The 23,378-nt window shown below is 40.2% G+C and overlaps 1 protein-coding gene across 1 annotated transcript in view; it reads right to left on the bottom strand.

Annotated features, from left to right (window-relative positions):
* TKT (transketolase) overlaps positions 1–23,378 on the bottom strand; it is a 38,290-nt gene that overhangs the window by 7,347 nt on the left and 7,565 nt on the right. The window contains exons 2-10 of the mRNA XM_084635532.1: positions 17,876–17,993; positions 15,600–15,713; positions 14,617–14,714; positions 11,466–11,657; positions 10,378–10,496; positions 7,518–7,711; positions 6,213–6,377; positions 4,664–4,820; positions 933–1,063 (exon numbers count right to left, since the gene is read on the bottom strand). Coding sequence (XP_084491658.1) covers positions 933–1,063; positions 4,664–4,820; positions 6,213–6,377; positions 7,518–7,711; positions 10,378–10,496; positions 11,466–11,657; positions 14,617–14,714; positions 15,600–15,713; positions 17,876–17,993 — 1,288 coding nt within the window. The remainder of the gene's footprint in view (positions 1–932; positions 1,064–4,663; positions 4,821–6,212; positions 6,378–7,517; positions 7,712–10,377; positions 10,497–11,465; positions 11,658–14,616; positions 14,715–15,599; positions 15,714–17,875; positions 17,994–23,378) is intronic.

The raw sequence follows: 23,378 nt of genomic DNA, 5'->3' as shown, positions 1-23,378 counted from the left end.
TGGGAGCTTCGGGGGAGGTACCTGGAGGAGCAGCCAGGGCAACACACAGACACCTGTGGCTCCCCCCACCAGGTCCCGGCCGCTTTCCGGAGTGGCGCGGGGGCAGGGCAAGGTGCACACCAGGCCAGACCCGCCCCTCCCACCCCGACCCCCTGCCCTGAGCCCCCTTCTGCACCCCACACCCCTCCTGCACCCCGAACACCTGCCCTAAGCCCCCTGCTGCATACCTCCTGCACCCCAACCCCTGTCCTGATCCCCCTGCCGCACCCCACACACTTCCTGCACCCCCTGGGGGCAGGAAAGGGGTGGGAAGAGGCGGGGCAGCAGGGGGATGGGTGGTCAGTGGTGCGGCCCTCGGGCCAATGTACTAGTCCTCGTGTGACCCTCGTGATCATTTGAATTTGAGACTCCTGGTATAAATTATACTGAGCATTTGCATTCTAAACCTCTGTAAGTGTGTAACTCACCAAACCTGTCCTGCCTACAAGATGGCCCACTGAAGGCAAATGGGTATTGTGTAGCATCAAAGGAGAGAGGCCTTGTTGATTGCATTCCTAACTCCCTCCAGGAAGGAGAGACCTATGCGTGAACTCATCCCATCAGTTTGGACTCTGGAGTAGAGGGGAAATCTAATTATAGAACATACCACCAGTCTGGGGTGTCTGCCCTGCCTTTTGATAGTCTGACAGTGCCTTTAGACACTCCACACAGCATGACATCATCTATCCAAGCTGGAAATCACACCTGCAACTCCAGTATAGACATATCATCAGACTTCTCTAACTGAAGGAGATGTGTTGCCACAATGCCAGTGCCTTTGAAACTGAGGCATACAAAAGATGGGCTAGTAACAAACAAAATTTCCATCACTTATTAAAAATACATTTAAAACAAATACATATTTTCCAGTTCAGAAATGCTATGGCATAAACCTTAGTGTTAGCAGCTATTTCTACTGCTTTTTCAGCAGATACAGCATCGCTAGGATAAAAGACAGTTGAATTGGGAACAGCACGGAACATGCACAGATCTTCCAGCCCCATCTGAGAAGGTCCATCCTCACCTAAAAGAAGAAAAAAAACAGGCACAAAATGGAATGACTGTCTGCTCTGGGGACTCATTACAGCAGAGAAGGTCAAAATAATATATATCAGGCACACAGAGGACATGCAAGTCTACCTGCTTCAGAAAAGAATCATCTTCTCTTTAAACTTGGAACCATCTAAATAGTAAATAAGAAGACAGAAGGAAACTAAAAAGAAAGAGAACTAGGGTTATAAAGAAAAAAAACAAAAATAAAATGCAAAAACAAAACAATAGGAAAGAAAGAAGCAACTAAAACAGGAAGTGTACGTAAGTAAGAGGAGGAGCTATAAGACATCATAGCACCTTCAGATTTACAGTTCAGCACGGAAGTTTTGTAAGCAAAAGTTACGCTCAAGTAAATGGTGTCACTCTGGATTTAGACTGCTGGAAATGTGAAAGGAAAATCACTTCTACTTCATCAACAGTTAATAGCCCATTTGATATGATTATTTTCAGATTTTTATGTTTGTTTAAAAGACTAAATGAGGATCCATATATTGTAGTAAATAGTCTCATGAAAGAGCAGTAGAAAGTACAGATATTATTCATTTAACTGTTCAAGTATCTTGTGGCATAAATTGAAGGTCTATAAAAAGACTCGACACAGAAAAGCGTTCTGTAAGCCATGAGTCGCCATAGTTAAAAACAAAAAAACAAAAACCCAACAGAATGCCCTTACGTAATAGGGCTCTGGAGATGGCACTATTCCAGACTAACCCTGCAAAGACTCCTGAATCCAGTCATGTCACTGCCTGCAATGGCAAAGGACAAGCAGGAGCAAAGCCTATCTGTTACAAAAGAGGTTACAAAAGAGTTGACGAGAAAGGAGAAGAAGAGTGTGTTTTCATAAGAGAAGCCCCCCCTCCCCCAAAAAAACCACAACTGAGGAATTTTCAAACAGTACCAAAAAAAAAGAAGTACCAAATCCTGGCTCCTATGTAAGTTCAATGAAAATAATGTTGGAACCAGGGCAAAAGTGAACAAGGAGTCTTAACCCACAGTCATGACATGGGAAAAACCTCCCACTGACATGCATGTACATACAAGCACTTGCACTGAATGGGACTTCAATAGGAGTTTTCCCATCATTAGGTCTGCACAGTGGTTATGCTTCCCATTGAAAGTGGCAAGCAGAAAGGCCACAACAACTAATGGACAAAGCAAAAAACCCTGAAATTCAATACTACTAACAGGCAATTGAATCAAAACCCAAGATAAAGATTCTAGTGTTAGTTCCACTTCCAATTATATTTCAGGCTTTTACAATCCACCTTCAATATTATCCATTATTGTTTAGCACCAACAATGTTCAAGGTGCTTTACAGATAAGTATTAAGAGACAGTTCTGCCAAAAAATTACTATTTAAGTAAAAATCCTGTTAAAGCAGAAATCTGGCATACAAGGGCAACTAAGAATAGAAAATTATTCAAGTTTTTATGTAACAACCCCCCTGGCTCCAACAAAACCCAAGAAAGTTGGGGTTTTGAACTCCCCACAAAATGGCTTGAATGACAAAATGTCACGTGATTTGCCAACATGTTATAATCACTAATATTGTACATTAAAAACAATCATTAAGATGGCAGAGATATTAAAGCTCATGCTCAAATAAATTGGTTAGTCTCTAAGGTGCCACAAGTACTCCTTTTCTTCATGTACACACTGTAATTTCTGTTCATACACATTTATACTGTCCACTTATTGGCTTCTATAACAGACTGTAATGGCTCATAAACCACTTTGATCTAATCAGGTGACTAGCTATTTTGTTGTTGTTGTTGTGTAAAGTACATATTTACAAATCTGACTCTGACCCTTCATTTATTTTATTGGCCCAATTTTCAAAACCACAGAAGCCCAGGATCACACACAATTGTGTGCCCAATCTTCACGTCAATTTCCACCACTGGCCAGTTCAGGTTCTGAACTCAGTGTGAGCCAGGGGTTTCTATAAAAAGATTTTTTTTTCCCAAACAATGTAAACAACAATTCTTTTTGAGCCTTTCTATCTCAAAAGGACTCTTACCAATTTTTCCCAAATATTCTCCTTTGCAAGACTGTTGGTAGACATACAAAATTTTAGGTGCAAAGAAGTTTTTTTCAAAAAGGTTAGAAGTGGGGACAAAATCCAACTTATAATGGAAACGGTCTTATAACCATAACTATGGAGTCCCCACTGTAGCTCCACAGTAAAACAGTCCAAATGACAAAGGCCATGAAGCAGATCAGAAATCACTGCTCTCACATCAGATGAAGTGAGCTGTAGCTCACGAAAGCTTATGCTCAAATAAATTGGTTAGTCTCAAAGGTGCCACTAGTCCTCCTTTTCTTTTTGCTCTCACAAAGGCAGTTCAGCTAATTATTGGAGTCTCATTCTCCCCAGCCAGTGAAAGCTAAAGATAGACACTGATTTCTCTGATGGGGAAGAGGCTCTTGTTCCTTTGGATTTTGCTGCTGGTTAAACACATTAGTGTTAGATTGTGGGAGCTACAGACTATGAAAGGGAGGACTGGTCTTTACATAACAAGCTTTGTAAAGAAAAAAACTCTTAATGATACACCCATGCCATAACCCTATATGCTACAGGGGGCGTGGAGACACTCAGCTATAGCTACATTATGAGGCTTTTAGCGACACGGCTGTGCCGCTACATCCATGTTGCTAAAAGGCACGCAGTGGAGGTGCTGTTTGTCGGGAGGAGAGCACTCGCGCTGACAAAGCACTGGTCACTCCCGTGCTTTTTGTCAGTTAAACTTTGGTCGTTTGTGGGGAATTTATTTTAACACCCCTGAATGACAAAAGTTTTGCCGATGAAGTGCCAGCGTAGATAATCCCTAAGTGTTTGATATGAAGACATATAGTACACAACCATCCACTGAGCTGGGACAAGGCTCCATCTTCCAGCTTGTCTACAGGATGTTTTTGTACTGCTTTATATTGGCTTGTGGTAAAGTTAAAGTGGTACAAATCCCTAGTGTGGATGTCATTATACTGTATAATTTATATATTAGCATAGCTTATTCATGTACATTTAGGAATACACACACAATATGAAAATCTGCTCCTGCTTTCATTTTGCAATCTTTATGCTTTTCGCTCAGTCCATCCCCCAGAATAAACAGACATGCATTGAGCAGTTGTGGAGGTAAGCAAAAACCGGAAGGGGTACTGCAAATTCCTTAACTGTGCACCTACTTCACAGATCCTAGTTTTCTAAGCTATCTGTAAGGTTAAGAAATTTAGCTGTTAATAAGTTTATTAATGACTGCAGTAAGTAAGAAACACTGTGATAAGTCAAAATAATTATATCAAATGGGTAAGTTTAAACAGCAAGTCCTATCTCCCATAACAATAATAAAAATCGACTAATATCTAAGACCAACGTTGTATCTTTCATAGATCTCATGGTGCTGAACAAAAGTGGGTATCATTATTCTCCCATTTCAGGGATAGGGAAAATGAGGCAGAGAGAGCAAGTGACTATCAAAGTCACACAGCTAGTCAATAGCAGAGATGTGAATGGTCATCACTGAAGCCACTGAAAATTTCTGGTCAATAACTCCAGGTTGCACTTACCAATAGAAACGCCACAGTGAGAGCCACAGAGATTGATGTTACTCTCAGAAATGGCAGCCATACGGATCTGATCAAAAGCTCTGGTGAAAAAGGTGGCAAAGGCACTCGCAAAAGCAACAGTCCTGTCACGAGTGGCACAGCCAACTGCAATGCTCACCTGGGAGGAGCAAGAAGAGGGAAGTCAATTAACAAGGAAAATTGGTTAGTCTCTAAGGTGCCACAAGTACTCCTTTTCTTTTTGCGAATACAGATTAACACGGCTGCTACTCTGAAACCTGTCATGATGGTCTGTGGGAGTTTTCACTGTGAAACCTCTTTATCTCTTGTGACAAGTACCTCCAGAAATTCCTACTTAAAATCTCTCTCTTTCACTAACTTCAAATCTTGTCCCTATTAATTGGATCTTCACCTAAGGAAAGCAAAGGCAATTTCTCCCACCCAATCCTTCTGCTGTGGAAACCCCAGTAGCATCCATTCTATTTATTTAATTGTAATTGATTGTTTGTATAGCATCAACATCTTTTCTTCACTTATTTCCAGCCAGCCATTTTGAGGATTCTCAGACTTGACTTCCTCTTATCTTTTCTTTTTCTGTAAATGAAGGCTGTGCATTTTCAATCTGGAGATTTTACTACCTCCAATTTGCAGAGAGAGTGATGATGTAAACAGCTATGGATGGGTTTGTCCACCTTTGCTTCGGACTGATGTCTACCACAAAGGTGCTTCACCAATGTAGATGAGAGCAGAACATAGCCCTATGTCAGGTTATCTTTAGAATCCCTTGATACATTTACACAGTACCTTTTATTTCATTATCACAGAGATATTACTCTGCTCTTGGGGCTGATTTTCTCTCACTGACATGAATGTAAACTAGGAGCAACTTCACGGAAGTCACTGGAAGTATACTGAAACAAAACATGCGAGAGGAGATCCTGTGGTCCTTAGGCTACAAGTTATTAAAAACCAATGGCCAAATTCTGCTCTCAGTTACACCCAGGCAGTTTCATTTGCTTCAATGAGGTTGCACAAGTGTCAGACAGAATTTGGCTGAAAGAACATTGTATTATTCTATGACATAATAGATTTTTTAACCCTGTCATTATAAAAACCATAAGGACAATATTGCCTAATTTTCTCCCTCTGTCCTCAACTTTTTACACTCACTCTTGTGTTACAAATTGTCAAGCTGTGCCATTCTATATTTCCAGTCAGAAGAGAGAGTTAACAAGTCTCTTGAACTGACTCTCCACAGATCATGTTGTGGGATATGTTGTTGTTACATACACTCCATTTGCCTCTTTGCAAGTTCTGCTAAGAAGCCAAATGTTGTGATTTTTTTTTAAGTTGTCTGTTAAAGATGCATTTCCATTGTGTTATTATTCCTGCCATGTAGTTTTTTCCTAAGCAGAAGGCAAATCAAATTACAATGCCTGGATAAACACCTAAAATCAAATGCTAAAACATTTATCACCAGGACAAAATTATCTAAAGTCTCATCTTCTGCTGCAGGATACACAGTATTTCATAGAGCAAAGGAAATAATTACCATGTTCTGTTCAGCAATATAGCATTCAATGAAGCGGCTGGGATGTTCTTTCCTAAACAGGTCAGAGAAGGTGGAATTCTTTGTGTCTCCATCTAAAGCAATTACTCGGTCATTGGCATGGCCCAATTTTGCAAGTGCGAGGCCATAAGCTTTGCGGGTAGCCATCTTTGAAGACGAAAATAAAGCAGTACTGTTACTAGGTTGTGAATGGGATTTTTTGTTTGTTTGAGGTATGTTAAAATATTTTATTAAAGTGTAAACTCTATCAAGATTTTAAATGTAAACTATCAAGACACATACAAGAAATGTAATAAACCCAAAACAGAAGTCAGAAGAGAAAACGATAGGGAAAATGCAATACAATACAGTGTCAGGTCTATTTAGTCTGAATAGAACACATATATACTTGCTTTTCTTTAAATCCAGATATGATGTCTATAATCTACTATCTGCACAGTCAAAACTGTATGCCTGTTCAGACATTAAAAAAAATATGTAGAACAAAATTCCGTATGGTATAAACATTCAACAAACAACTTTGTTCTTCACTCTGATTTATTTTTGGCTGAGCACTTCAACAAGAAGATGAAAATATTAACAACTCTATGGAAACTGAACACTTATATTCAGCCAAAGAAGTGACTTCAATGATGTTTGAGAACATCAGTGTGTGGAAGAGCTGCTATAGGTGACTCACCCACAGTTCTTTGCCCTTTAAGCTTCAACTTGAATGCAGGATACATGGCAACTAACTAGTGTGGACAACTAACAACTTAAACTCACACCAATATTAAAGGGTTTGAGGCAATCAGTGAATCCCTCCCAACTACCATGTTGGAAATTTGGAGTCAAACCCTTGTCATCATATTCACGCAGCTAGTCTCTTTTAAGTCAATGGTTTCAATTCTTCTCTCATTCGCCCCATCATGTAACTCCACAGGTGTACATGAGAGGAGAATCTCGACATCTGAATAAGGGGAACATGATTTAGCCCTTTCTTCATAAAAACCCTGCCCATTTAAACACACTATCCCCCAGCATCAGGCAGGTCACATGGCAGAGGAGCAGAGTTAAAAAAGGAAATGAATGGGGAACACCTATGGTAGACAGGTGAAGGACACCGCACAAAAAGAGAACTGTTTTTATTTATACAGGGTCTAGTGTAAGACCCAGAATTCATTGCCATTCATTTGGTAAATAATTCACCCAACAGAATGGAAAGTACAAGGAAGCACTTTCCTAGACAGCATTTTTTACCTCCCTCTCATCCCTAAAACAGGTACATGTTAGTAGACAGTGTGGTACCTTTTCTCCTAGTTTGTAATCTGGTGCAGATGACATCTTAATGTTTCTAATATTTATGACTGGTGCATCCTCTTCTGGGAGGGCTGGGGAAAGCTTTTTCTTGCTCTGGATTTTGCCATCAATTTCCTGAATGACTTGTTCAGCCATGTTTTTTGGAAGGGGCTTACCATGCCAGTTTTCCTTATCTTCAATACCTGCATTTAAAATATATAATAAAATGGAATACGTAATAAAAGGAATTAAAGCCCTTAGTCTCACAGTCCTTACCAAGGTGAAAGTGCTGAAATCAATGGTTGCTCTAACTGAAGGACTTCACTATTATGCCCATCGTGAACAGTAACTACATCATCCATTCGCATCAAGCAAATAAAAAAACATTAATGCATAACAGAATAGAAAAGATCAAATCCTCGGTATTCTACATCTCTGGGCCTGGAGGAGCAGCCATTCCATGCATGGAACTCCCAGTGGTTCCACCTGGAATTGTGCACTGAGCACCTATAAGACACGGCCCCATAATAGTAACAGAACTTAATTACCAAACACATACACGAATTTCATATGAAGGGCATGTCTTCACTGCAATCGCAGATGTGACTGCAGCTCGGGTTGGCATACATGCACTAGCTGCAATCTAGCATGGATAAAAATAGCAGTGAAGACACAGCGCACAGTCTCTAGTACAGGCTAGCAAGGTAAACACGCACCCAGGGTCCCCGGCAGGCTTCAACATCCCACGCTGAAGCCCATGCCGCCATGGTTTCACTGATATTTTTAGCCATGCTAGCTAAATTAAAGCTAGTGCAGGTATGCCAATCTATGCTGCAAACACACCTTTGACTGTAGTGCAAACATAGCTACAGTGTCAGGAAATACCAGTTAAGTATGTCAAACAGCATTCACGCCCCAAAAACTACATGAACGTCCCATCGTTTAGCTACCTATTCAATCTAAGAAAGACCTATAATTTTACAATATGAATTAAATAGTTTCATACAGTTTTAACCTTGTGTGCCTAACAGTACTGGGAGAAGAACTTAAGCCTTGGCAAAACTCCAGTACTCTTGCTTGCTTAGGTCACGAAAAGATGAGCATTATGCATTCCAATTTCTACTGATCCTTTAGGTGATCAGAAAGAGGAATTCACATCCTCCCACTTAAAATTTGTATTCAAATTCAGCAATGGCAAAGTCCTTAGTGCATTCTGGAGTATAGTTGGCATTTTTATTATAGGCTCAGTGTCATGTAGCCAGCATGCCTTTCTTGCCATGCGAGAACCAATATAAAGCTTTCTGTCAGCCAATACCACCTGAGAAGTACAACCAGTTTGGACAGATTTTTTTTTGTCGTTTACAAGCATTGGGCAGAAATGAGAGGAAACATTAGTTTCCTATACACCGACAAGTGTTAGATATGTTTATTTGTCAGTATCAAAGTGGGAAAAGTACTTTTCAAGGCTAATGAAGTGTTTAAAATAGGGTCTTCAGTGCCACCGTAAATTCCAAGTTAATTCAATAAAGACTCAAGTGGCTTTAGCTACTACAACAGCTTCCTAATGTAACGCATCTTAATGAGAATTACAGATTATGTAAAGTAAGCATGGTATATGATCAAGTCTTGGTGCACTGAGCACTGCACATCTAACATGGATTTAGTGTCATATTTGTGCACACTATCACTCCTTCTGAGCCACAAGAGGTCAGCTGACTCTGCAGCAATGCTACTCCCATCCCCTGCTCAAATGGAGGATTCTCTCTGGATCAGTGTACGGGCAGGGAAGGCCAGGAAGCGAGGTAATTGACCTAAGGGGGATGTGTATTGTCCCCATGGAAATTTTAAAGATGGAGTAATATTGCCTGAGGCTGATTTTCCATGGCATTCTTCCAGATGAGGGAAACCCCTTTAAGGAGAGTCTTAAGGGCAGTCATTAGTGGGCAAAGTTCTGCTATGGTACTGGGGGTGCTCTAAGCACCCAGAGCTCCCACAGAGGCATGAGGCTTCTGCACAGACGGCCTGGTGTTATGTATAGATCTCAAACAACCACCGGGTGAGTAGGCCAGACTCTCTCTTTCCTCTGCAGGGGGGCAAACACTGATGCCTTCCCAAAGGGAGGAATGCAGGAGGAATTCAATGGCAGAAAAACATCATGGAGTCTCCTCCTGCCTCAGGTTTCACCATACAGGAGCATGATCAGACCCACAGTTCGTATCAAATTCCCATCTAGTCCACCAAGCAAAGACCTGATCAGCCTGGGACAGCATCCTCTGTTTTAAGTTGATTAAATAAATATCTAAGATTTAGCTAATAATTTTTTGTAAACTTAAGTTTTACTCAGAAATTTGAAAAGCACTTCAGATAAAGAAAATCAATAGTTTATACATTTCATGAAATTGTTATCGAGGAACTGAGTTTCATATATCAAATGTAGAGATGGAATAAAGAGAGGTTTCATTATCTAGATTAGTCTAAGGTCAGGGTTCAGTGCAAGACCAAATTCTGCCTAGAGTTCAGGTTCATGTTCAACAGCACTGAAATCTCACCAGCTCTTTTTATGAAATTTCAGTCCCAAGTGATAAAGATCCTCAAGAGATCTGGGTAGATTTCAGCCATCTTGCAATTCTGGTTGCATACAACACAGAACTGCAGAAAACTTTAGAGAGGGTTTCAAATTCAAGAAATCCTCTCAAATTCAAAAGGTTGCTGATCTGAGGGTCTGACTTTGGCCTGTTTCTAACCAATCAAATGTTAACTTTACTTACCTTATGTGCTCTTAAATGATCATACCTTTATGAATGCTGTTTGAAACATTCCTCACATATAAATCATACAGACATGTGCCATTAAATTGTCATGTTATTACCTGATATTCCTTTGCCTTTTAAAGTCCTTGCGATAATGGCAGTTGGTTGATTTTTGGTCTGGCCAAAGGCTTTGCAAAGCTCCTCCACACTGTGTCCATCCACTATGAGAGCATGCCAGCTAGGAATGCAAACATACAGATGGTTTCTAAAGGGTTCATACAAATGAATCTCTGCAAGAGTTAGTAATAATTAATAATACTTCCTTATGATACAAGGGGCTCTCAAAGCACTTTAAAAATATTAATTAACACTCATGAAATCAGTAACAATCACACATATTTCAGATGAGTGAAATAAGACAGAGATTAGGTAATTGCCCATGGTCAAACAGCATAACAGTGGCAGGGTGGGGAACAGAACCTAGAACTTTCATCTCGTAGGTCCCTATTCTAACCCACTTTACCACACTTTTTGCCATATAACAGCTACCTTTCATTACAAGAGCAAGTGCCCCAAATTAAAAAAAAAAAAAAAAATGAATAAGAACAGACATCTTAAACTGTAAAATAGTGTAATATGGATCAAACTATAATTTGCCTGTGTAACTTCTATAAGGTCCTGTAAATACTTGTGAACACATGTAAAAAGTATTATAGATCTTTAAGCTAGCTGATGACCTTCCAGGAAGCAGTAAAAATATAAAAATATTTATTTTAACAATAATGTTTTCCATGCCCATAAGAGAAAAAGGACATTTTATCCCTTCTTCCTGCCCCCTGTACATCTGAGGCTCCCCCGTTTCTCAAGAGATATAGTACACATCGCCGGATACAGAATTCTTGCATATTTTTTAAAAACAATGTAAGGTCCCTAAAGTACAAGGTAAGCTCCTCTAATAAATCTGCATGAATAAAAGAGCTTTATTAAAAAAAACAAAGATTAAAAAAAAAGTTCAGCTTTGTATTGTTCTTTCAATACAGAAACAAGGATCTGATCCTGACAAGCAGTGAGAATATCCTGCATGGTGCTCTGAGCAGTTATCTGAATTCAACTCACATTTTAATATGCATATTTGAAAATACCTGGAAAACAGACACAACACATGGTTTCAAGAAAAGAGGAAACTGAACTTCTTCCAACCACATACCCAAAGGCTTCACAGCGTTTTTGGTAGATCTCAACATGATGCTGCAGAGGTGTAGGGTCACTTTGTCCAAGACGGTTAATGTCAAGTATAGCAACCAGATTGTCCAGCTTGTAGAACCCAGCAAAGGCCATTGCCTCCCAAACGGAGCCTTCAGATAGTTCCCCATCCCCAAGCAGACAATAGACACGATAGCTAGAAAAGGGTGGGTTTTTTTAAAGTTAGTCAGTATGTCAAGTTACATAAAAAACAGGACACAATATTCAATTAGGATTATACAAAACTAGTATGAATCTCATTAAATAGAATTGACTAAAAATATTATAGTCTTTCTCTGTTTAAGTGTATGGTCTTTTTCCTTAGATTTTTTCCCCCACGCTGGTTAATACAATCTGTGACTGATTTAAACTCCCACATTGGTACAGTGTTGTACACTTGTAGAAATGATTGAGGTTTGTAGTATCTGGTACTGAAACTGTTGGAGTGAGAATATTGGAATATATGGATCATTGGGTCTGTTAAATACTCCTGGGGGAATTCTGTGCCACTGCGCCATGCAGAATTTTACAGAAATTACCGATGTGCGTGCAGAATTCTTGACACCACTAGGGGCCATTATATCTGGCAGAGCCCAGCTCACAAATAGAAGACAAAGCCGGGGAGAGGGGGACGGAACTGGAGGGTTCCCAGCTGTTGCAGTTCCCAGCACCCCCTGAAGGAAGGAGGTGGCATGCAGGAAACTCTGTGCAAGCCCAGGACCCAGCATCAGGCTGTTTCTCCCTCTGGATCCCTGGGCTCTAGGAAGGTAGGGGATATAAGTGTCTGAGCTGGGGGTGGGGATGTCTGGGCGGCGGGGGACGGCTGGGCTCTGGAAGGGGGGAGGAAAAGAGAGGGGCAGAGATAAAAAAACTGGGCTGTCATAGGGGTTTCTTTAACTCTCTACTCCTGTGGGAATTTTTGTGTGTCTGTATTGTTACAGACATATTTGCTGACAGTATTTTGAAATAAATTACCAAAATAATTGAAACTGGTGTGATTATATAGTGTTATTTTGACTATGTAAAATAAATTAAAAATTATGATAGGGAATAATTAAACTCCAGAGAAAAAACTTTTACAACAGGTTTCTCTCATATGTATAGAAAACCATGTATAGTAAATTAATTTTTTTTCCAGAATACCATTTATCATATTTCAACATTTTGATTCTTTGAATCTTTTGGTTTACATGAAAAAAAGTTTGTTCTCACCATAGGTCTTTGTGAAATTTTACAGTTTTCCTATTGATTTCAATGGGAGTAAGATTGTGCCCAAATACTATTCTGTATTATGCCACTAGTTATTTAAAATCAAATTCAAAATCTCTTTAATAGTTCACAAGATCTTCCACTATTTTAGTCCAAATACCACTCCAGTTCTAAATGTGCAACCCTCACAGGTAAGTTTACAAAATACTTGGCAATGTGTGTCCCTGTATAAGAATGCTGTTGAGCACAAATACTAAAAAAAAAATATTAAAAATGGTAAATATAATGTGAAATGTATTGTATTCTTACACCCCTTGCCTCCAGACCCAAGTCTATTGTGTGATATATTGATAGGGAGGAAATGCTCCATTAATGGCAATTATAATGGTGATAGAATGCAGTTGCAAGCTAAGATACACGTAACCTTGGGAAAGGAGTTGTAAAAATGAATCTTATTATAATTAAAGCTGGAGTGAACATGCCTGTTAAACACTGTCACTGTGACTAGGCAAGATCATTGACAATGCAGGAAACTATTTGAGGATTGCTTTTTGCTTCCTCATTTTATTTCCTCATTTCAGCAGTTCCATTTAGTATACGCCTTAGAAAAAACACCTACATTTTCATTTCAGAGAAACCATAAGTCAGACTGGGCTAAACTATATAGTAAGAATATGCATGATCATCCATAGCAAATATAAAAGAATTATATAGTTTTGCAGACTATTTCCACATATACTGAACTCATTCTTAGGCAAAACTCACAGTGACAGGAGTATTACCTGAGCATGGACTGCTGGATTCAGCCCTTTATGCTTTATCTTTTGTCACCATTTCTTTTTTGGATGGCCACATAGGACTCCATGTAAAACAAATACTGCCTGTTGACTATCACAACAGAAATATATTTACCTTCAAATATATAATTTTAAAACAAAATTGAGTAAAAGGCTATTAAAATTAAGTATTAGAAGAGCTACTAAACTATTCCATATTATCATAGTAACGGTCATCTACTAAAGCACACTTCATAAGATGCTGGCCTAAACTTGATAATTCACTCAGACAAATTACAATTCCACACGTATTGGCTGCTTTCCAACACTACATGTAGTACCACTATTTGCTGCCAGTAATCACAGGGTAAATTATTCCTACAACTACCACCTGTTCAACTGTATTAAAATCAGAAAATTATCTTTCACAGAAATGATTTCAAGCTAATGAAGTGTAGGGTTTATTACTATATTAACTTAGCAAGCTGCATTTGAATGTGCTAAAACTGTCATATAATATACATCAACTGTATTAGATTGCTTTCTTCCTCAAACCATGTGTCTTTTGACATCTACTTTCCTTGTCCTCCACCCCGACAAATGGAAGAAATGGTCATTCCTGTTCCACTGGAGTTGCACGGATTTCCGTTGACATTTTGGACCCCTATTTACAGCCCAGCAGTGCTCCCATTGATTTTAATAGGTGCACAACCAGGTCCTTGTGCTTCATATTTTCTTCACCACCTGTCTTTACCCTGTAACAACTATATTCAGCGAGGTTCTTCCCCGTGGGCATAACCGCTTTGAAAGAACAGTAGTTCTCCATATGCTGAAGGCTTGTGGCTACTCCAAATAGCATGCCACCTTCCCTCTTCAGGAATAGTAATATCACCCTTGTAACTTTGTCTGGTTACACAGGAACAGCATACATCAATTTTTGCCAGTCCTTGAATCTGTGCAATTTTATTAGCTAGGCCTCTCAATTGGCCAAACTGAATTTGGAGTTGGGGAAAGGAGTGGAAAATAATGGAATAAATCATTTTTGATCAGAGTAAGAATACAATCGGTTTTCTCAGCATTTTTTTTTTCTCCCCTACACATCTACAAACACTAAACACTGAAAAGGATTACCTGGCTTTATCAAAGTATTTGCCAGTATAGGCCATACCGCAGGCAGCACCAAGTCCCTGACCAAGGGATCCAGTAGCTACATCAGTGAATGGTTGTTTCTGAAAATAAAAAAGCAAGTTACTTTGCAGTTAAGAACTTCAGAGACTAAATTCACAGGACTAAATCCTGTCTTGATGAGAAAGCCCATTCCCACTCCAGTAGACTCTCACAGCAGCAGGACAGGATTCCAATCTGGCACTAAGAAGAGATTAAAGAGATGGGCCCAGGCCAAGATCCACTCTAAATCAAGCTTGTAGATTTCGGCACATTTGAATGGAGTCAAAGTCCCTAAGCATGCTGCCCTGTCCCCTTTCTCCACTGGCAGTACAGCTGGCTTAGCAGCCACAGTGCCGCTGGCTAACTGCCCTGCAGCTATAAATTGATCCCATCAGAGAGAGGGTGGAAGTGGTAGATTAGGAGTTGACACTGAAAAGAACATTAGCTTCCAACAAATAATCTGAGGTGCCTTGCTTGAAAAAACCTTCTCTTACTCTTCTCCCTGGGGTAGCGTTAGTGACAGCAAAGAGCTAATGGCTCTGGAGGGGAGGCTCCATCAGGAGTGGGGGTGAAAAGCCACTGAGGCAATCGATAAGCTTCCTTCGAAACCAGGAGATGTTACATCAGAGTTTCCCCATAGGGAAAGAAGATGAACCATGCTGGAACTCCATAAAAGTGGTTTGCATGGGGACATCGTTGGTGCTTATAACTTTACCAAAATGTTAAGATTCATATTCTTGGGCATCCACTTCTATTGGGACATCCAGTTCTCTATTTTGCTAACCACCATCTTCTTAAAAAAATAAATAAATAAATAAATAAAAAATCTTTGACTTTACTGTGCAGTAGTTAGCAAACAGAACTTGTTGCATAAAATGCACAGACTTCCTGATTCACATGAAGCTCCAATTTTAAATAATTATTAAGCTTATTCCTCAAATACTTACTGGTACAGGGTGTCCTTCCAAAATGGAATCAATTTTCCGCAAGTTTAATAATTCTGCTTCTGGTAGGAAGCCTGCCTCAGCCCAGGCAGCGTACAGAATTGGTGCCGCATGGCCCTAGAAAGAAAAACAAATTCTAAACAAAGAGCAACTTTTCACAGTATCTCGATAACAAAACAAAACAAAACAAAAATGGGTAAATAAGATAAATTTAGCTCTGTGGACCCTTTATGTCCACCAAAAGTTTCTTTTTAATGTGAGGGACCAAGTTCTAAAATGCTTGCAAACAAATCACTGCTTCATATTGCCTCTAAGCCCTTTGAGTTCCTTTCAGAGACCTGGGATTTCCACAGATTCTTGCTTTTACTTTCTCCATGGTCCAGGCCTGCACTACAATAATTAGACTTCTAGCCAAGAAAGACTGAATGTGACTTCCTTCATACCTATTTTAAAACTCTTATAGGAGGTCATACTTGAGAAGGGATAGGTTCTCTCTCAGGTAGGTACGTCTAATCTCATGGAAGACTTCAAGTATCAAGACAGACACCTTAACATGGACTCTGTATTCGATGAGGAGCCAGTGCAAAGAATGAAGTACTGGGTGATATACCCATGGCGACCAGTGTTTCTGAATAGATGGGATGTTGAGTTTTGTTCCACCTGGATCTTTTTGAGGGTGTATGGATTTAAGATTAGATACAGTGATAACAATCAAGATTAGAGGTCTTGAATTCACAGGTCACTGTGGCCAGGTCTGAATCGGATATGAATGGGTATAATCTTCTGGTCAACTGCAGATGAAGTGGTCATTTTTTGGTAACCGTAGCTACTTTGGCACCCAATAGCTCTAGGAATCCAAAAGGAACCCAAAGCTGTTGAGCAGTTTAGCAATTCAAGGGCAGGAGCCTTCAACATTGCGGGGGTGGGGCTGGGGGTATCTAAGCAGAATCAATTACTTTGAAGTGATTCCCTCTTTCTATCAGCAGCATCTCAAAATTTGTCTGGTTTCTTTAGCTACCTTATCCTCGTCCAGGATTCATATAGGCATCAAGGAAGCTGAGAGACAGCACTGTTTCTGTTTTACGCAAAGGATATACAGAGATGGCTAGAGAAATTGCTATAGACATTTCCTCTGCAGCGGGTGACTACCTTTGTAATGTCCCAGACTTCAGCCTGGTCATATGAAAACTCAAGATTTCCTATTTGCAGCCCATTCTGCAGCCTGCTGGGATGCTCCCTAGTTTCAAACAACATCCGGTACAGAGCTCCACAACTACTTTTGCCACTTTTACTTAACAATACCTGACATTTGAAATGCCACTCATCATAACGTCTTCCAAAGAGCTTTGTAAACTTAAATATATACTAAGGGATCACTGCATCTGCCACTGAAGACGCTAGCAATATGCCAGCGGTTTAACAGAATTAAACACTACAGAACAGTTCAGAATAGAAAATAGAGGACATCAGACAGACACTAAATAACAAGGATGTAATTACCTGAGCTGAAATTTAGCCAGAATTCCAAGCTATCATCCAACTCCGGCTAAAAGTGCCAAGGAAACTTTGATGACCTCAAGCAGTCAGGACATTTGTTTTATGTCTTAGCTGAATACACCTTCAGGAGCACTGTTCTCTTTAGTACTTTACTAGTGCATAGGGGAAGAATGTCATCCACTGAACTACCAACGCTGCTGCCTACCATGCTCCTTGTAAGGCTCCCGACAAATTACTAAACTGACAAAGCTTAACATCAGAGCTCTGAAAGGATCACAGTAAAGGCAGCATGGCCACAGAGAGAAGAGATGTCACAGAAAGCTTAACCATAACTTATGCGTGAAAAATATACATAATGGCATAATTTCTTGGAACATTAAAAAATAACCTTTGCCTTAAGATGACTTTGCTTCTGGATATATTTCACGGACAGTACCGGGAAAGAATATATAATTTGTAATTAAACAACTTAACTGCTTAAATAGGTTGTATGTTACACCAACACACCGATGCTTAGAAATCTGGCAATTCCTTTCAGGCACTACGCTTACCCTTTCCCATGTTCAGCAAGATTTTATTTGGCATTTTCCTCTTTTGTTGCATATAATAATCTTAAAAGTCTTTTGAAAAGATTTGTATTGTCATTACTAGAGCTGTGTACTGACAAGGACCCGAAAGTATGACAGTGAATAGTAGTCAAGAAAACAGGTATGTTTATTTAACAAACAACTAATCTATGAATCAGATTGAGAAGGTATAGCACAGCTAGTTCTGGTTCTTACCTTTGAGAGTACAAACCGGTCATTGCTGGAGTTTCGGGGATCTTTCGCTTTGTACCTCATGGTATGAAAAAAGAGCACGGACATGATCTCTGCTGCACTGCAACATGATGTCGGGTGGCTACAAGACAAAGCCAATACAAGATTATTGCTGCTGCCCACTGTCAACTTGCTTTCATATCATTAGAATACCACCGTGCCAGTACTCTAAGCCTCATCATTAAAATACACAACTAAGTGTTTTTGATAACCCCTATCATTTGGTATTATCCTACTGCTGATTAGCTATACTTTGAGAGCGTCCCATGTCTGTTATCTAAACCAAAGTGGATGTTAAAATGCAGGTCTTAGTGATAAGGCACTGGCTTATCTGTTTGTGCACTCCATTCTTGAAACCAAGGAATGTCATCACAATCAGCAATTCTAAGGTGTAAGAGAGAATATGCAATACGGTGCTTGAAATTTATCAGTAAGAGTGAAATTCATCCTGAAGCAGAGGGCATGAGCAGAGGTCTCCATGCCACTCAGAACTCACATTAAGTGAGCAGAGTTAAGTGTGGTATAGTGTCTTGTGCAGACCCTTTGCACAGGGGAGAATTTCACCCTCGAAATGCTGCGTGTTTTATTTTTGCAAAGAGTTCTGGGACATTTAGAACTGTACTACATAAATCCCAATTATATTCTATCTTATATCATAAGAGCAGCTAACATAAAGGGACTTTGAGAGAATGTGTCTTATAAGACAGTATTAAATAATAGACACATTCCTCCATTTTATTTTCATGTCAATAAAACGCATTTTTAGGTAGTGAAAATTGGAAGGATAATTTAATGATAATCAGTTTATTTGCAGTAATTTTAAAAACATGATCAGTTCTGTAACTGAAAAATGATGGATTTGTTTGATTTTTAACAAATGGAAAGATGAGTATTTTCTATATTTACAGTCTGAAATATTGAGCCAGTGAATACATTTCAGTAGTTGATACATTTTGGGGGCAATCTTGCTTCCATTAATGTCAGGAGCACTTTTGCCATAGACTTCAAAGAGAGCACAAAGGAATACTTCAACCATAATTTACTACAGAAGCTCAGAGAAGTGTGCACTCCCATTTCAGAAGTACTCATGCCACAGCATATCAACCAGAAATGGGTAAACATGAAAAATGTTGTTTCCAGCTCTGGATGGCAAACTATTGGGCTGTAGTGTTTCAAATGTCACAGAAAGGTACTCTCACACTGTTACTTGTGTTCACTATAACTTAAATAATTTCCATCTGAAATTACTATCCACCCTTGTATAGTCAGTCTATGGTACCACTGCCCAACAAACGAACACAAAAAATTGTATACCTGGCTGTGATTTATAAACGTCTCTGTAGATACACATGAAAAAACAGTCTTAACATTAAATGCATTCCTAATAGAAGGCATTTTTAGCCACCTTTTAACAGGGCCTCTGGTTTTCACCATTTATTTGCAAACCACCTAGCAGGTATTTTTGGGATCTTTACTAGACCCCAAAGTAGCAATTTTCAGGCATTTATTGATATGAAACAGGACTATTCTTGATCTCAGCACTCACAGTGTGATGATTTAATTTAGGCTGTAGACATCAACACTGGGCTTGGAAGGAAACTCCAGTGTTCAAATTATAGAGTGGTTTTCTTGTCTACAGATATTTACCATTAAGTTTTTAATGATATTCATTTAAAACCTGAAGCCCTATTTGTAAAGCAAGAACAGTTTAGTCAAGAAGTCACACAGCAAAACTTTTATTTTCCATTTCTACATTTCCCATGCATGTTAGGATTCATAAGACAGTTTACAGTAGAACTTACATCAGAATACACTTTTGCTAGCGACACTTTTCTCCCGCCCCTGTAATACTCTCTTATTTCAATTTGAAGTAAGTTAGACACATGCAAACACACTAGCAAAATGCAAAGTAAAGATTAGTGTCCATCCCTTAAGTAAGTACTCACAAACAGGGAACCAAAATAATTAGGTTTAAACCATGATTCAAACATATATTAGTAAATATTTATACATGAGTTAATCATTAAACCTTACATGCTCGTTTAAAGTTTTCATTCTTTTAATTGTATTAACTTTATACTTAACCATATTTCTATGAACTCTCGGTCTTGGGAAAAAAGGTTTTAAGCAACCTAGAATGGTGAGCATGTGAAAAAAAATAAAAAATGTATAAAAATATAAGAAGTCAACTCCAAAAATATGCTTGTAGAACTACTGGTTAATTAAATGCTTTTTTAATTATAGAAAATAATCCAAGATGAGATTGATTTCCAGTATCCGATGTACAGTCTCAAACCAGCGTACAGAATTTTGTTTAATCAGATGAAATATGATGGTCTATTATTGTAGTCATTTTTAATTTTATTAGAATACAGAGAGCTCCACCAGTGCTAAATTACATTAAAACCCAAGGCACTGTTTATTAGGTCTGAGTCTTTAGAAAAGAAGTTATTTAAATTACTATTAAGAGAAAAATATGGCAAATAATATCTTTACTTTATTCATCAGAATACACTTCCAGATTCCATTCAGAATGGACATCCAATTTTGAATTTTAAAAACACAGTGTGGTTTGTAAACTTCATTGCCAGCTGGCTTTTATAGAAGGGCCACCACACTTTTGAACCTGTTTCCATTAAACAAGAGATTACAAGGAATTAGGTTCTGTATCTTGGGCTTTTGGGGTGAAATCCTGGCTCTGTTGATGGGATCAGGTTTTCAGTCTTGATATGTATGTAAATTGCTACACACTTCAGCTAAAAAGGGCTTAATTAAAAAGAACAATAATGCCAAAAAAGAAAGAATGAATGCCAAAACTAAAAAAGGATAATTCTAATGTAGCAAGATCTGTTCATATCCCAAGTTGTGAAACGTAACAGCTTCTAAAGAAATCCCTGCAGCTTCCACTTTTAAGAGTCTTATCAAATCTCACAAGGAAACCATTGTTTCAAGAACTGCAGAAGTTCACCCTTTAGTTTTTTCCTCAAACACCGTATCTCCTAACAGTTAAGATTCTATAAGCTTTGGCCAATCAACTGCTGGCATTAATAAAAGGACCATCTTCTTCTCTGTGCAAAACCAACGAAGATGCAGCGCCAAATATGGCAGCTCGGCCTTCACAATTAGCTAAGCCAAATGCACCAGCTGGAAAAAAAAAATTCATGCAGAAGCTCACCTGACCAAAATAAAATAAAATAAAATAATAAAAAAAGAGAGTCACCTTCATCATTATGTGTGATTGGCTTAGAGTCCCATATTAACGAGGCTCAATTTTAAGGAAGCTGGCAGGATTCATTTGCAAGCATTGCACTCTTATCACTGTGGGTATGTCTACACTACGGAATAAGGTCGAATTTATAGAAGTCGGTTTTTTAGAAATCGGTTTTATATATTCGAGTGTGTGTGTCCCCACAGAAAATGCTCTAAGTGCATTAACTCGGCGGAGCGCTTCCACAGTACCGAGGCTAGAGTCGACTTCCAGAGCGTTGCACTGTGGATAGCTATCCCACAGTTCCCGCAGTCTCCGCTGCCCATTGGAATTCTGGGTTGAGATCCCAATGCCTGATGGGGCTAAACATTGTCGCGGGTGGTTCTGGGTACATATCGTCAGGCCCCTGTTCCCTCCCTCCCTCTGTGAAAGCAAGGGCAGACAATCGTTTCGCGCCTTTTTTCCTGAGTTACCTGTGCAGACGCCATACCACGGCAAGCATGCAGCCCGCTCAGGTAACCGTCACCGTATGTCTCCTGGGTGCTGGCAGACGCGCTACGGCTTTGCTACACAGTAGCAGCAACCCCTTGCCTTGTGGCAGCAGACGGTACAGTACGACTGGTAGCCGTCATCGTCATGTCCGAGGTGCTCCTGGCCACGTTGGACAGACATGGGCGCAGGGATTTAATTTAGAGTGACTTGACCAGGTCATTCTCTTTAGTCCTGCAGTCAGTCCTATTGAACCGTCTTATGGTGAGCAGGCAGGCGATACGGATTGCTAGCAGTCGTACTGTACCATCTTCTGCCGGGCAGGCAAGAGATGAGGATTGCTAGCAGTCGTATTGTACCATCTTCTGCCAGGCAGGCAAGAGATGAGGATGGCTAGCAGTCGTACTGTACCATCTTCTGCCGAGCAGCCATGAGATGTGGATGGCATGCAGTCCTTCTGCACCGTCTGCTGCCAGCCAAAGATGTAAAAGATAGATGGAGTGGATCAAAACAAGAAATAGACCAGATTTGTTCTGTATTCATTTGCTTCCCCTCCTCCCCCGTCTAGGGGACTCATTCTTCTAGATCACACTGCAGTCACTCACAGAGGTGCAGCGAGGTAAATCTAGCCATGTATCAATCAGAGGCCAGGCTAACCTCCTGGTTCCAATAAGAACAATAACTTAGGTGCACCATTTCTTATTGGAACCCTCCGTGAAGTCCTGCCTGAAATACTCCTTGATGTAAAGACACCCCCTTTGTTGATTTTAGCTCTCTGAAGCCAACCCTGTAAGCCGTGTCATCAGTCGCCACTCCCTCCGTCAGAGCAACGGCAGACAATCGTTCCGCGCCTTTTTTCTGTGCGGACGCCATACCAAGGCAAGCATGGAGGCCGCTCAGCTCACTTTGGCAATTAGGAGCACATTAAACACCACACGCATTATCCAGCAGTATATGCAGCACCAGAACCTGGCAAAGCGATACCGGGCGAGGAGGCGACGTCAGCGCAGTCACGTGAGTGATCAGGACATGGACACAGATTTCTCTGAAAGCATGGGCCCTGCCAATGCATGCATCATGGTGCTAATGGGGCAGGTTCATGCTGTGGAACGCCGATTCTGGGCTCGGGAAACAAGCACAGACTGGTGGGACCGCATAGTGTTGCAGGTCTGGGATGATTCCCAGTGGCTGCGAAACTTTCGCATGCGTAGGGGCACTTTCATGGAACTTTGTGACTTGCTTTCCCCTGCCCTGAAGCGCATGAATACCAAGATGAGAGCAGCCCTCACAGTTGAGAAGCGAGTGGCGATAGCCCTGTGGAAGCTTGCAATGCCAGACAGCTACCGGTCAGTTGGGAATCAATTTGGAGTGGGCAAATCTACTGTGGGGGCTGCTGTGATGCAAGTAGCCCATGCAATCAAATATCTGCTAATATCAAGGGTAGTGACCCTAGGAAACGTGCAGGTCATAGTGGATGGCTTTGCTGCAATGGGATTCCCTAACTGTGGTGGGGCCATAGACGGAACCCATATCGCTATCTTGGCACCGGAGCACCAAGCCGCCGAGTACATAAACCACAAGGGGTACTTTTCGATAGTGCTGCAAGCACTGGTGGATCACAAGGGACGTTTCACCAACATCAACGTGGGATGGCTGGGAAAGGTGCATGACGCTCGCATCTTCAGGAACTCTGGTCTGTTTCAAAAGCTGCAGGAAGGGACTTTATTTCCAGACCAGAAAATAACTGTTGGGGATGTTGCAATGCCTATA

The sequence above is a fragment of the Lepidochelys olivacea genome (genome assembly GCF_965140295.1).
Source record: "Lepidochelys olivacea isolate rLepOli2 genome assembly, chromosome: 7".
NCBI lineage: Eukaryota > Metazoa > Chordata > Testudines > Cheloniidae > Lepidochelys > Lepidochelys olivacea.
The sequence above is the reverse complement of the archived record's forward strand: the minus strand, read 5'-3'. Positions and strand labels throughout refer to the sequence as shown.